Source organism: Carettochelys insculpta, chromosome 25 (assembly GCF_033958435.1).
Source record: "Carettochelys insculpta isolate YL-2023 chromosome 25, ASM3395843v1, whole genome shotgun sequence".
Lineage (NCBI taxonomy): Eukaryota > Metazoa > Chordata > Testudines > Carettochelyidae > Carettochelys > Carettochelys insculpta.
Window position 1 is genome coordinate 16,738,141 of NC_134161.1, and position 13,608 is coordinate 16,751,748.

At 57.8% G+C, this 13,608-nt stretch overlaps 1 protein-coding gene across 6 annotated transcripts in view; it reads right to left on the reverse strand.

The window, feature by feature from the left end:
- Positions 1–319: 319 nt before the first annotated feature.
- SLC37A2 (solute carrier family 37 member 2) overlaps positions 320–13,608 on the reverse strand; it is a 53,094-nt gene continuing 39,805 nt past the window's right edge. For 3 of the 6 annotated variants that reach the window (XM_074977058.1, XM_074977056.1, XM_074977059.1), the window contains exons 8-19: positions 13,523–13,560; positions 12,548–12,697; positions 11,510–11,600; positions 10,940–11,002; positions 9,651–9,736; positions 7,483–7,531; positions 6,541–6,614; positions 5,343–5,421; positions 4,539–4,636; positions 3,168–3,232; positions 2,643–2,696; positions 320–634 (exon numbers count right to left, since the gene is read on the reverse strand). In XM_074977058.1, the coding sequence (XP_074833159.1) occupies positions 2,651–2,696; positions 3,168–3,232; positions 4,539–4,636; positions 5,343–5,421; positions 6,541–6,614; positions 7,483–7,531; positions 9,651–9,736; positions 10,940–11,002; positions 11,510–11,600; positions 12,548–12,697; positions 13,523–13,560 (839 nt within the window). In that variant the 3' untranslated portion in view covers positions 320–634; positions 2,643–2,650. The remainder of the gene's footprint in view (positions 635–2,642; positions 2,697–3,167; positions 3,233–4,538; positions 4,637–5,342; positions 5,422–6,540; positions 6,615–7,482; positions 7,532–9,650; positions 9,737–10,939; positions 11,003–11,509; positions 11,601–12,547; positions 12,698–13,522; positions 13,561–13,608) is intronic. The other 3 variants (XM_074977057.1, XM_074977061.1, XM_074977060.1) reach the window with 3 other exon arrangements.

The following is a 13,608-nucleotide window of genomic DNA, read 5'->3' on the forward strand; positions in this document are numbered from 1 at the left end:
CAGAGCCTCCTGCACTCAAGAGCGGACAATGAGAAAGGAGCCTGCTGGAGGGACCAGCCAGTTGAGGGACGTGCTCAGCAGCTGAGCCAACCCCCTCCATTGCGCAGACAAACGATGATGGAGGCACCTGAAAGGTGGACCCGAGAAGCGTCGTCCATTCTGGGACCCAGCTGATACAGAGACAGAGCTGCTGATCTCGACCAGGCAAGGCCAGAACTCCTGCCCCGAAGGCAGCCAGTCTCAGCAGCACCAGGAGCCCGACCAGGCTGGACTATCCCCCTCCGCAAGCAGGACAAAGGGGCTCCAGCACAGCTCAGGCTTAGCACCATTTTAATAAAAGAAAGGACGACGAGGAGGCGCAGAGGCAGCAAGCAAGAGACAGAGGCCCCAGTTAGGGCTCATAAACCCGTCACGACCCAGAATGCATCATCCTCTCTGGCCCCTTCCCTGAGAAAGCTGCTGCCCGTGACCAGAGTCCGGGGTGCTTGGGGTTTAGAGAATTACTCCTCTTCCCAGTCCGTAATTCTGCCCGCATTAAACTGGGGGCCTCAGAAGGTGGGTTCTGCCCGCAAAGCCCATCACTGCTGCACGCCGCTGCCTCTGGTCCCAAGGGCCACGTCAAAACTCTTTAAACCTGTGAGGACAAGAAGGGCGATCAGAGCCTGGCCCCTGCCGCACGGCCCGGCAGGCCCCTGCCAAGGCATTTCCCCCATTCGCGCTGATTCAATGGACTTCCAAAGCACGCTGGAGCCTTACCAGCCACCGCTTCCCACGGAGAGGTTGTTCAATTACCACCATGTGCCAGAATCCAAAGCCAAGTCCCCCTGGCCCCTTTGCATGGTCCTCCCCAGTTCACCTCAGCCCCCGAGCCTGAGTCCTTGTGCCAGCAACAGGGTGGACAGAGACACGGCAGCAAGCAGGGGGGAAGGCAGCGAAGATACCACCACCAAGAGCTTTGGGGGCGGCCCAGAGAGCAGCAAGCAGTTCACAGCTGTGAATTCAGTTCAAGTGGGTGTGTGTCTGAGGAACAGGCTCAGAGGCCCACCAAGGGGCTGGGAGAGCTGCAGCCCCTTCCAGAGGCTGGGAGTCCTAACGTAAAGAGCCGTCAGCCCTGCGGTGACCATGCAGACAGTCCGGCAGCCCCTGGGCTTCCACTTGAGCTATCAGCACCTCTTCTGCTGATCGGGAATCTGGGGACAGGACTGACTGCTGGGAAGTGCCCCCAAAGGCTGGCAGAAAGCTGGTGAGGTCAAGTTAGATCCATGGGAGGAAAGGCTGATCCCATTCCTAGGTGCTAGTTTTCCCATTCACTGAAAGCAGGTGGAAGGCACCTAACTCAGGTTGTGGATTCCCTTTATGTTCCAGGTGCCCAGGAGCTGGGCATTGCAATGTCCAAATTCATGTGGAGATCTGGGCCTGTGTCTTAGCTGCGGGCTGCAGTCCTGCTCCCTCTCCCTGCTGCACAGTGATCACCAAGGACGAGCCAGAATCTCCCTGCAGAGATGGGAATCCGCAGGTCTCCCAGCTGTGTCAGGCTCATGAGCCCCAAGAAAAAGGGACCCTGCTCTCACGAAATGCACCCTGGCTCCAGCCTGACTTCCCAGGCTGCTACCGAGGAGCTCTCAAGCCAGCAGAACCAGCCAGTCAGAAACTGAGGTCCAACTGCCATTAATTGGCTGAGCCCAAAAGGTCAGACTGGAGCTCGGACACCAAAGCCCTCTGAACATACTGCTCCCAGGGCCCTCTGCCGGCAGATGGGCCCCTGTCATGCCCACTGTATCACAGGGAGTTCGTCCAGGTTGGAGCCCAAAACAGGCCACTGGACAAGAATGCAGAAACCTTGTCATCCTGCGCCAGGGCTGAGGAGGAGACCTAGGCCAAACTTACTGTCACTCAGGGGCCCAGAATTTGGCTATGGAAACAGCTGTGTGCCTGTAAACATAATCCAGATGTAGTGCACCAGGCTGCTGAGAGCATGGCAGGAATCCCCCCACCCCACGTGGCAAAGCCCGGCCTGCCCCCCAGGAGCTGCTCTGGGATTGTCAGGTGAAAGCAAAGCTGGCCTGAGGAATCTCGCCTACAATCACATCAGTCTGGTTTGACTCCCGGAGAGGAGCCTTTTTACAGCAATGCTGATTCAGAAACAATTGTCGCCTTCATTTGACACAGGCTGGGAAATCACAGGGACTGGCACAGCAGCACAGTTAGAACTTTAGCAGCAGGCTCATTGGCAAGGTTATGAGAGCAGTGGCCCAGGCACAGCGCAGCAAGCTGGTGGTCAGACAGATCAGCTGTGGTCCCTTCCGGCCTTGCCCCTGGGACTAAATGCCTGGTGCCCAGGCCGGGGGCGCTCCAGGGACGTAGGCTTGTCAGTTAACCCCTATTGTGCACCAGGACCCAGAGCAAGAGCGTGCCGCTGTCACAGGTGGACAGAGGGGATGGATCCTATGGCCATACATATTGGACCCTTCCTTTGTCAGCTGCTCCCTTAGAAGGCTGGTGTCTGACCGCTGCGCCTGGGGTCTCTGCTCTTCGTTAGTTAGCCACGGAACAGACACCCCACGAATGCTGAGAGAGACACGTCGGGAGAAAAAAAGCACAGGCGGAACGAGCTGCAGCAGCAACACAGAGGAGATACTCACAATACAACCTACTTCCCATCCAACACTACTGCGTGTGTTAGTGCCACAGAGGAGCTAAGAAGACACACAAGGACAACGTGTTAGAACACTTGAGTCCGGTGGGGTTAGAGGTGGGGTCATTAGAACAGTCACAACGCTCCCAGGGCCCGGCTGAGGCCCACATTCCAGGCGTGACGTGAGGCTTGCTCGCGTCGGGGACAGGGCAGGAGGTGGAGACACAGGTTCCATCGAAGACTGGACAAAGACAGAACGCTGCCAGCAGCATTTGGGAGGGGAGAGCAGCTTCCCACTTTACATGCAGGGAGTGCAGCTGTAGCGGTAACTTACCCAGGCACCATCAGCTTCTGTGGGACCTACTTTATATCTACAGCTCTTACATGAGCTCAGCATGGGCCAGACCGGCCTATTTTTCCAGGCCAGGCCACGCCACTGGAAGGTGGGGCTGGGGGCCTCTCTTCCACGCTCCCAGAGTTCGGGAAGCAGCATAGGACTGCACAACGACCCTGGGATTTTAGCAGCACATACCCTCTTTGTCTCGCGTAGCAGCCACACCATCCTCGGATCTCTTTATACACTACTCGGGAAAGGAGCTGGAAGGGAAAAGACATTCCAGGTGAATATCTGACTTGGGATTCCTGCTCCTGGGAGAAGTGCTCAAGTTACAGCTGCACTTTTCCCCAGTGATGAGAAGCAGGCAAATAACTGGCTGAAAGACTTCGACAAAATTCTGAGCCTCCCAGCGGGTGTGGCCTACGAAATGCATCACTCAAGGCCATTCGGGGGAAGGACGCTTTTCTGCAGCGTGAGAGCATTTTCACTGTGAGTAGTCGAGAGTCACAGGTCAGATGGGACAAGAAAGTCACAGGGTCTGTATCTATCCCCAACCGCACGAGCTCATGTCCAACACAGTTGCCTCCTGTGGAAGCAGAAAGCCAGAGAGAAGGCAGGGCAGTGGTGTGGTTGGAGATGGGGAGGCTGGACACAGCAAGAGCCTGACCCAAGGGTGAGGGCCTCTGGAGGTGCTAGGTGCTGTACACAGGTCAGCGGTAGAGCCAGGTAGCCCTATTTCCAGGCCAATGCCTGGTCAAGTACATCTCTTTGTCCGTTTCAGCTACTGTTGGCCAGTTCACGGCAGCATTGGCTGTCAGAGAAGGGGGATGCCCTGCGTTAACAGAGCAGCTCAAAGCTCAGGCTGGGTTACAAATCTAGGACACACTTCATGATGGGAGAGGGACCCTGCTGTGAATAAATGCAGCACTGGAAGAGATAGCTCCACCTGCCTAGCTTGACACAGTGCACCGCTTGCAACACACACACACACACACACACACACACACACACACACACACACACACACACACACACACACACACACACACACACACACACACACACACACACACACACACACACACACACACACACACACACACACAGAGAGTGTCTTTGTCACCCTGCGCTTTGGCCTTTCCTCTTGCAGGATCCCAGAGTGCACTCTAAGCTACAGAAATGCTCCCGCACCGAGACGTAGCCAGTTGCCAGGGACGTGTGCAGCAGCTCAGGGCAGGGAGTGAAGAACCCTGCATGCAGCTGACACGCTGGGAGTAACACCGGGAGACAAATGCAATTCACCGCATTGGGTCACTACATTGGGGTTCCTCCCTGTATCCCGACAAGCATGCCACGGGCCTGGCGTGCAGCTGTCAGACGCCAGGCTAGCTCCCCAGGCTCCCTGCTGCCTCGGGGAGAAGAGAGCTGAGCCCTCAAGCACCGAGTGCTACCACTCCCGGCCTTTCCTTCGAGGCCGCCCACCCGAACAGACTCTTGTTTGTGAGCTCAGACACAGCCCCGGCCCAGCTGCACGCCCGCCCCGTGCCCTGCTCCCGAGGAACTCACCAGGCAAGCCAAGACGTCGGCTGTTATTAGCATGTAGAAGACGTTGTTCCAGCCGGTGGGAGAGATCAGCCCTGCCAGCAGGGGGCCCAGAGCAGCGCCTGCAAAGGCCAGGCAGCGTATAGCAGCTGCCGTGAACCAGCCCAGGCCAGCAGCCAGCCTGTGGGCACCGGCACACGCAGGGCAGGGCACCACTCCCAGCTCTGCCATCCTTTGTCCGGGCCAGTCTTGCACCCTGTCCCTACGCCCCTGCTCTGCTGCCAGGTGTCTTGGGTCCTCCCACCCCGCTGGGGCCAGAAGACAGGCGAAGCGCTTGCTCCACCTCTACCATGGGAGCAGTCTCCACACGGGGCCAGCCCCAGCCCCACCGCCCTACCCAGGAAGCCTCCGACACCCCCCGGCTCTGACCACACGCAAAGCTGGAGCAAGTGGCAGTAGCGTCCGCTAGCCCCAGCCAGGCCTGGGTGCCCCTCGCTGCTGGCTCAACGCCAAGCAGGTTCATTTGTTGGGCACTGGGGCCCACCTCAAGGCCAGGGCCCTCTGCCTGCCAGAGAACAGCTGGCTGTGCTCATGGGCCCCCACCCACATCCTGGCAGAGGGCAGCAAAGAGCCTCTCTCCCTTTCCCTAGAGGGGGGCAGGCGGCCCCCTACCCTGCCCAGCTCACCGGTTCCATTAGGGCAAACGGTGCAAGAGGAACAGAGACCCGACTGCAGGCCAGGGGAGCCAGGGCTGAATTAGGTTCTCCATGGACTAAGGCATTCTCAGAATGGTTCGGCCCCCTGCTTGGTGCGGCCAACTGTACTGACCTATGGAGCCGGTCCCGTCAATTATGGCTGTGACCGTGGACAGGGCTTTTGCATTTCCTTTGAGACACTCGTGAGTTCCCTGTGGGGGAAGGGAAGTTTAAAAACAAAAAACAACACAGGTTTAAAAATGTGGGGTACAACTGGCAACCCATTCAGTACTTCCTGAGCCCTAGAACCACAGAACCCAAGGGCTGGAAGGGACCTCAGGAGGTCACTGAGTTCAGCCCCCTGCCCAAAGCAGGACCAACCCCAACTAAATCACCCCAGCCAGGGCTTTGTCAGGCTGGGACTTAAATACCTCCAGGGAGGGAGATCCCGCCACCTCTCTAGGCAACGCATCCCAGCGCTATAAGATGTTCTAGTCACAAAAGCAGCACCACCCCAAGATATCCTCGCATAGCGGAGGACCACATGGACTGGACTCAAGGGATATGATCGCATGCTTCCGTCCTGTACTCGAAAGGCTGCTCCGGAGAGCTCACCTCAGGGACTCTTCTGGCCAGTGGGTTGCATAAAGCCACAAACCCTCTCAACTGCCCTGGAGACGTCCAAGCGCCGTCCCACATGACTTCAATCCCCCCAGGTTTCTAACACAGTGAACCAGCCCTTGCCCTCCTCCCAGCCGAGCTCCACTAAGGTGTCAGCTTCAGGCATGGTAGGAAGATTTCCCGGCACTCGGGCAGGGGGCAATCCTAGCCCAGGGCAGGGAGGAGGGACTGGCAGTCGGAGAGGCCCAAGAGGTGGGTATTAGCACATGAGCCACCAGTAGCAGCCCTCCACGGCAGAGCTCAGAGGAGACAGAGCAGCTCCTGCGTGGGGGCTACTGCACAAGAAGCTGCCGTTGAAATGGAAGGCCTCGGCCTTAGACCAGACCGAAAGCAGCTCAGATTCAAGGACATGGGCCAAGTCTGCCCGAGGAAATAGGCTGGTATAACCGTATCTCACGGGGCGTGAGAAACCCACACCTCTGGGGGGTGCAGATGACCTGACCGAACCCCTGGGGGGAGAGGACCTCCTCTCGGCACGGGTACAGTCTCCATGATGGGTGGTGGCTGTCACAGCTACCACAGCTGGGGGCCACAGAGCGCCCACACCGAGAGAAGAGCCTCTCCCCCAGCACAGGTACGGCCTCCATAGAAACGCTGATGGATTTTAAACCAAGACCTGCCCAAAGCAAACCCAGCCGTGCAACTCTTACCAAGTCAGCAGAAACCGCTGTCGTAATGAGAGCGTAAGGCCCGTTCACCAGGGCACCGCATACAATCAGCATAGCTGCAGAGAGAAAGCACATCACTGCTACAGCACACCCGGCCCCACTGTGCCAAGAGAGTCGTGTATTTGCTCCTCTCCACTGTAGAGACCAACCCTGCGCTGGCAAGAACTACCAGGTGCATCTAACTTTCAGCTCTTCCTTCTGCCATTGCCTTCACAGCAGGACACCAGGGTCAGCCTGGGAGCAAAGGAAGGGGAAGCGACTTGGAGTGCTGGCAGCCCAGGAAGACCCTGCTAGGTGAAGGGTCCTCTCCCCATTTCACTATCGTCGAGGCCCCTGCAGCATGGGATCTGCCTGTCATCTCCCCTCCTGCCTTCCCCTCTTGTCCACCGACAGAGCCAGCCTCCTGCAGCCAGGAACGAGCTCCTACAACAGGACTTGCGTCACACCATGGCCTCCCCTCCCTTCAGTCACCTCACTGATAACTGACTGGAGCCTGAGTCCTGCGCACTGGGGGAGGAGACGGAGATGGATGAGAGAGGTTCCACCCATAGTCAAGCACCCTCAGGACCTGACCAGGCCAGGTGAATTTGCTAGCCCACGGGAGGGCAGTATTGGCTAGTAGCATTACCAACACGTCCACGGCTGACGGGGCTCTGAGGCGACATTTGGGGTGAATTACAGCTACATACCACCATGGAGCACTGAGAGCCAGGACTGGTGGCTGGAAACCAACTTTATGGGACCACAGAAAACTTGGCTACACCCCTGACACGTGGTCGTCCGGCTGACTACAATCATGCTGGACCACGGCTCTTGCTGGACAAGGGTGAGCTGGACTAGGAGGTTCCACCTGTACTAGTAAATCAGGCTCACCTAGAACCCCAGGGGACCACTGGTTTGTCCCCAGGAATCCGAAGGACTTACCTATGGAGCTGGCTAAACTATTCTGGCCAATGTGATTGTACAGGAACAGCTGGAAGCGAAAAGGAGACACTGATTACACTAGCAGGTTGGAAGCACCAAACCCCTCGGCTGAGTCAGTGCCCCAGCCTCCCTGCAGCTCTCACAGGTCTCAGGGTTTGCCAGAAGGAGCCCACCTTCCCCACAAGAGCAGGCAGAACTTCCTGGGCCCCAGACGAGTGGTGCAACACAGTGAGCTAGTGCTGCTGGATTCTGGCTCTGAGAGAGCTTTAGCTTGCAGTGGTGTGCAAGACCCAAGGTCATATTCAGACCCTTGCAGACAAAGGAGGGACCACTGCAGAGTAGCTGGGGGGGTCTAATCCCTTTCCTGGGGGACTGAGTGCATATGCGCAGCACCTGCTGAAGCCAGCAGTTGGGGTGCTCATCTCAAGGTCAGCTCACCTACCCATCTGCCCAAGCACAGCCCAAGCGCCTGACTTCAGGCCTAGTTTGGAGCTGGAAGATTCTGGGGGCAGCGCCAGGCCATGTGCATGGGACTGTCGAAGGAAATGCTCACAGATTCGTCCTCTGCTCTGGAAGGGTCTCAGGCCACCTGCTCTGCACCCCAGCAGCGGAGCTCTCGCGTCTGGTTCCAGGGACTCAGCATGTCAGGGTGGAGGAGACAGCAGGACTGGCTCTGTACCACCCTTCACCCCCTTCTCCCAGGAGGGTGAGGGGAGCCAGACATACCGAGGTCTGAGGCCCAGAGGGTTCCATGACTGCATGAGATCGGTTCTGAGCTGTTCCCCTGAATGGCCCTCTCTTTAGGGCCAGTTCTGGAAAGAGGCCCACGCTGGCACGTGAGGGCAAGAGTCGTGTGCCAGGGCAGAGGGTATTGCCACATGGCAGGAGAGCACAAGCCAGCAGCAGCCCTGCCAGTGCACATCTGAGCCAAGGGCTACAGGAAGCTGCCTGGAGACCTGCTGGGCAGGGGACACCCAGCCAGAGCGACAGCTCCATTTCAGTCACTGGGCTGCAGGGCTCCCCCAGCCAACGGGAAGGTGAAATCCAGCAGTGCTAAGGCAGCACCTCGGTGGTGCCCTCATTGTTGCAGCACGGCGTAAGGAGCAGGACCACGGCACCTGCGTTCTGGCCTCCCGGAGCCGGTCTCACTGGGCTGGGCGCCAACGACAGACGGCAGCGGCAGCGGCACTCAGGGTGTTTACACTGCCACTGGGTACGGCTAGCTGGCGTTCGGGGTGAATGGCGAAGTCACACGGAGGTGGAGTTAAGAGCAGTCTCTCCTGGGTGCCATGCAGAGTAGGCAGCAGGGCTACCCAGCACTGTCCCTGCCCAAGCTACCATGCACTGAACAGAAGATGCCAGCCTCCAGCCAGGTGTGCACGGCAGCAGGAGAGCGGGCGAGTCCCAGCTGCACCAAGAGCAGCCCTGTGCTGCAGAAGCTCCAGCGCGTTGGCACAAGAGAGACCGCTCCTGCCCTGGTTGCTTCGCTTGCGCTCCCACCCTCTTTTGCTCAGGGAGCAGCAAGACCCTGAAAGCTGCCTGTCTACTCCCGCTGGAGGCAGCAGCTACCCAGGGACAGAGCCCAGCCTCACTTGGGACAGTGCATTAGGAGTCTGGTTCAGACCCACAGCCTTGTAGCAGAGAAGCAGCAGTCTGAGCCCTAGCCTACAGTTCCAGTCTTACTGGAGACCATTGTAAGAGCTGGCTCGCGGCAGCCCCAGGGAGGCAGCCTGGCTCCGGGGCGCAGAGCAAGCACACGAGGTACGAGGTGGCAGGCTAAGAGTTTAGGAAGAAGCAGCCAGTTAGAGTAGATGCCCAAAGGTGGCACCTCACTGCAGAGTTCCAGGAAGGGGCAGCAAGCTGGGAGCTGGGGTGGAGGAAGGGCTCTCCCATGGCCTCCTGTGCTCAGCTGTTAAGGATGCTACAGCCCCCTGTGGTCTAGAGGGAGCTCCAGAGTGACTCTCCCCCTCCAGGAAGGAGAGCTAGCCATGCAGCCCGTGACTCAAGCCGATCCCTCCCCAGGCTCCAGAGCTCCCCTCACAAGCGCCCATGGGGCCACTCAGCACAGGAAGAGGTGGGACTCAAAGGGGCTTGCAGCAGAAGGAAGAGGCTCCCATCACGCCCTCCTGAGCAAGAACTAGTGACCATTTCCCCATCGCACTACGCACCATGGGAGCAGCCACGATCAGCATCACGCAGCACGTGGTGGCCCTGCCGCCCGTGTAGTCCGAGATGAGACCAGCCAGAATGCCACCTGAACAAGAGAGGCACACGCTTGCTCTTCTCCTGTCAGGACAGGACAGGGCTCCCTGCACCCCCCCGACCCCGAATTCAGGGGGGGGCCCAGCAGACGGGTGTTCCCATCTGGTGACCACGTCAGAGCCCAGACAGAGGGGGATTCCAGGCGACTTGCTCGGCGAGCCAGGGAACGGGCGTGTGCTGGAGAGGCCCCGATTCTACAGCACTATCACAGCAAAGCCAATCAGCAAGCAGAAGACTCAAACCTCCCCACAACAGTCAGTGCATCTGTTAGTGCCTACCATCCAATGCTCTTAACCTGCACCACAAAAGAGCAGGAAGCCTCACAGCCCCAGGCCCCACCGAGAGGGGCAACGGCTCCAGTTTTTCAGATAACACAGCCAAGGCACAGAACAGGAGCCCTCCTGTCACAAAGTGGCCAGGTGAGGATTTTAGACCCCTGGTTTGGCTGCATGTGTTTCCAGATGCCCTGTAATAACCCAAGGTGGGTGCCTCAGTTTCCCCAGGCACAGCACCAGCGCACAGTGGGGAGGGGGTTTTCTGTGTGCTGACTCCTCACACGTAGGCAATGGCCCTCCCTGCTCTTTGTAACCCAGGCAGCCAGGTGACCCCTTTCTTCCCAGGAAACAGGCCAAGGGTGGGAGAGGGGCCTGGCTGGTTGGAATTGGAACTGGGCTGGTGAGTGGGGCAGTCTGGGCTGGCTGGAGAGGGAGGAAGGGGGCCAGAGCCCGGCTCAGAGACCCCTCTGGGCCCCTCTCCCCAAGGTGGATGGTGCTGACGGCTTCTGGTCCCTGTGCTGACAAGTCTGTTCTACGCTGTGTCCCTGTCGCCCCATAATCCCCCCGTTCTCCCTGCTGGGTGAGAGTCCCATCTGCCTGCGGGACGAGGCAGGGTCTGGGGACCACCCGGCTCCATGACACCTACGTATGACACACAGCCAACTTGGGACACGTGGTCAGAGACACAGAGCACCCCTCCCTCCTGTGGTGAATGGGAGCAGAACACCTCTGGGAGTTGCACCTTATCTCAAGGTAGGTGCCACACCAGCAGGTGTGGGTCACCGCTGAGCTGTCACTGAGTTGACAAAGGTTCCCGCTGGGATAAAACTCCTGAGACCCAGGCCTGTGCCGTAGCCACAAGCCACCATCCCTCCCTGTGCACTGCGGCTACACAGCAAGCAGGAATAAGAATGCCAGACCTAGGATGCCGCCAACATCAAAGAGCGTGGACAGGTCCCCAGCCTCCTTGGAGCTGAAGTGAGCTGCAATGAAAGGAGATAGGTCAGCAGAGACAGTCCCTCGTCAGAAGCTTGGAGCAGCCTGAGCTCTGGCTGTGTGGCTAGTCACCCAGCATCCTGGGGACTGAGAGACAGGCAGCAGCTGGTGCTGTGCCTGAATCTCTGGGGAGCCAGCACCATCTCTTGTGGGTGCCCAAGGGACATCTGGCTCCCTAGGAACCCATGGCAGGGCCATGCATGCTGGACTGTGGGTGCAGACACTCAAGGCAACACTGACATCCAGAGACTTGCCCAGCACCATGACAAGTGTCACTGGGAACAGCTGGCCATGACAGCAGAGCTGCCAGTGTGGGACATGACCGGTGTCCCCATGCGGAGGTTCCCACACACAGCCCAGCACACTCAACACTAGCTAGGAAGCGAAGGATTCCTCTACAGCCCTTCGTGCAGTCGAGAGAACAAGTCCCTCCCTCCCACCAGAGCGCTGTGGTGAAGTAGCTACATGGACGTTAGTAGCTTCTCGTGACTCACCGACATTCAGGATGTAGAGAGGCAGCCAGTAGAGGAATGTGTAACTGACCAGCTTGGCAAACAGCAGGCACAAGGAGAACTCCACCACCCCCTGGGAAAGAGAGGAGTGGGCGTCAGACAACCCAGAGAGGCAGAGGGGACGAGATCCCCATCCAAAACCACTCGAGAGAGATCTAGGAGTCATTGTGGGTAGTTCCTTGGAGACATCTCCTCAACGTGCAACGGCTGCCAAACCAAGCTAAGGGAATGTTAGGAACTATTAGGATGAGTATAGATAATAAAAACAGACAAACAGGATAATGCCACTGTATAAATCCATACACTCTCATCCCTCAAACACTGTGCACTGCTCTGGTCACCCCGTCTCGAAAGAGATGGGTTCGAATAGAAAAGGTGCAGAAATGGACAACAGAAATGATTAGGGGTGTCGGTGACTTCTGGATGAGGACAGATTGAGGGGGTGCGAAGAAGACTCCAAGGGGATATGGTCAAGGTGAATAAATCTTGACTGGTGTGGAGAAAGTGAAGTGCTACTTACGCCTTTACGGGAATGAGAGAACACCTGCTGAGATCAATAGGTATCAGGTTTTAAACAAGTCAAAGGAAGTGTTTCCTGGTGCCTTGGAAAGCCAACACATGGACCTCATTGCCAGAGGACATTGTGAAGGCCACAGCTAGAACAGGGCTCAAGGAAGAATTACGTGGGTTCCTGGAGGACATGTCCATCAACAGCCATTAATCAACCACCTCTTAAACCTCTGACTGCTAGAGCGGGGACTGAATGACAGGGGAGGGGTTTCTGGACTATGTGCCCAGGTGTGTTCTTTCCTGTTGACACTGGCCACATGGGAAGTCAGGTTCCTGGGCTAGATGGACCTTGGGCTGAGCCAGCGTGGCTGTTCCAACGTTCCACCACATGTTGTGGAGGTCTTCTCCTAAGCCAGCAGACAGCAAGTGGCATCCCCTGTCCCACAGGACTTTGCCCCCTAAAGGAGGTGAATACTCTGGAATCACGAGCAGCCGGGGGCTTCTACTCACAGGTATCCGGAGGGCTCCTAAGAAGCTGATGGCTTCTGGCTCCTCGGCTGACTCTGTGGAACACTCTGCAGCATCAATAACATTCTCTCGGATCTGGCTCCCGTCCTGCGCGGACAGCTTCGCTTCGGGGTCTTTCTCCTCCGATTCCGTCTGCAATCGGATTAGCCCGGCAGCTGACACGCAGATGCAACTGGAGCAGTGTTCCCATTTGGGCCTGTCACACCCCTGCCTCGCTTGCAGATACAGCGAAGTCTCTTGCTCAGGCCCTTGCACAGGTCTGTGATCAGACCAGCCCTAACAGAGCAGGGCGTGGCAGGCCACAACTGAAGCAGGTGCCAAGGTGCACTGGAGGTGATCACAGCAAACGTGAGGGCATTCAGCTCAGGAATGAGCCTGCACAGACAGTTACACCCGGCTGTGCCCAGTGCTACTAATCCCACTTCACACACCAATGACCAGGTGTGTCTGCCTAAGAGCTGAGCTGGGATCAGGATGTGTCAGACTTCCAAGAGGAAAATGCGCCAACCTGACAAGCTCCCTTTTTTCTGCCCTCTCCCTCCCCACACTCAACCCCAGCTTTTCTGTTTGCTTGTGGGGCCAGTGTGTGGGTGGATTTAAAAAAATAAATAACCCACAGACAACTTCTCTATAAAGTTTCCCTTGAGGAAAAAAGGCCATTCAAACCAATGCCAAGCAGCAGTCAGCAGCCCCATTCAGGTTCTGCTGAAGCACACCTGGGCCGTCCATGCACATGCAGCTGCTTGGCACCCTCACTACACAACATGTCTCTGGCCTGCCGTGAGCTGTTGCTGTCCCATGGCTGCAATATCCCGGGCTGGCCCACACCAAGAGATGGGAAAACCTCGGGAAGGTGGGGGTTGGAACCATGGGCCCCGGGAAGGGCACTGCCCTTGCCGAGAGGGGAAAAGGGCACCCGGCCGAGCCCCGGATGGCTTGGGAAGGAAGCGAACGTACATGGTGTAGCGGGGGGCTGCAGTCCACATCTTCAGGATCTGAAAGAGAGGGAGATTCCACGTGACTGCCACACACAGCCCCACGGC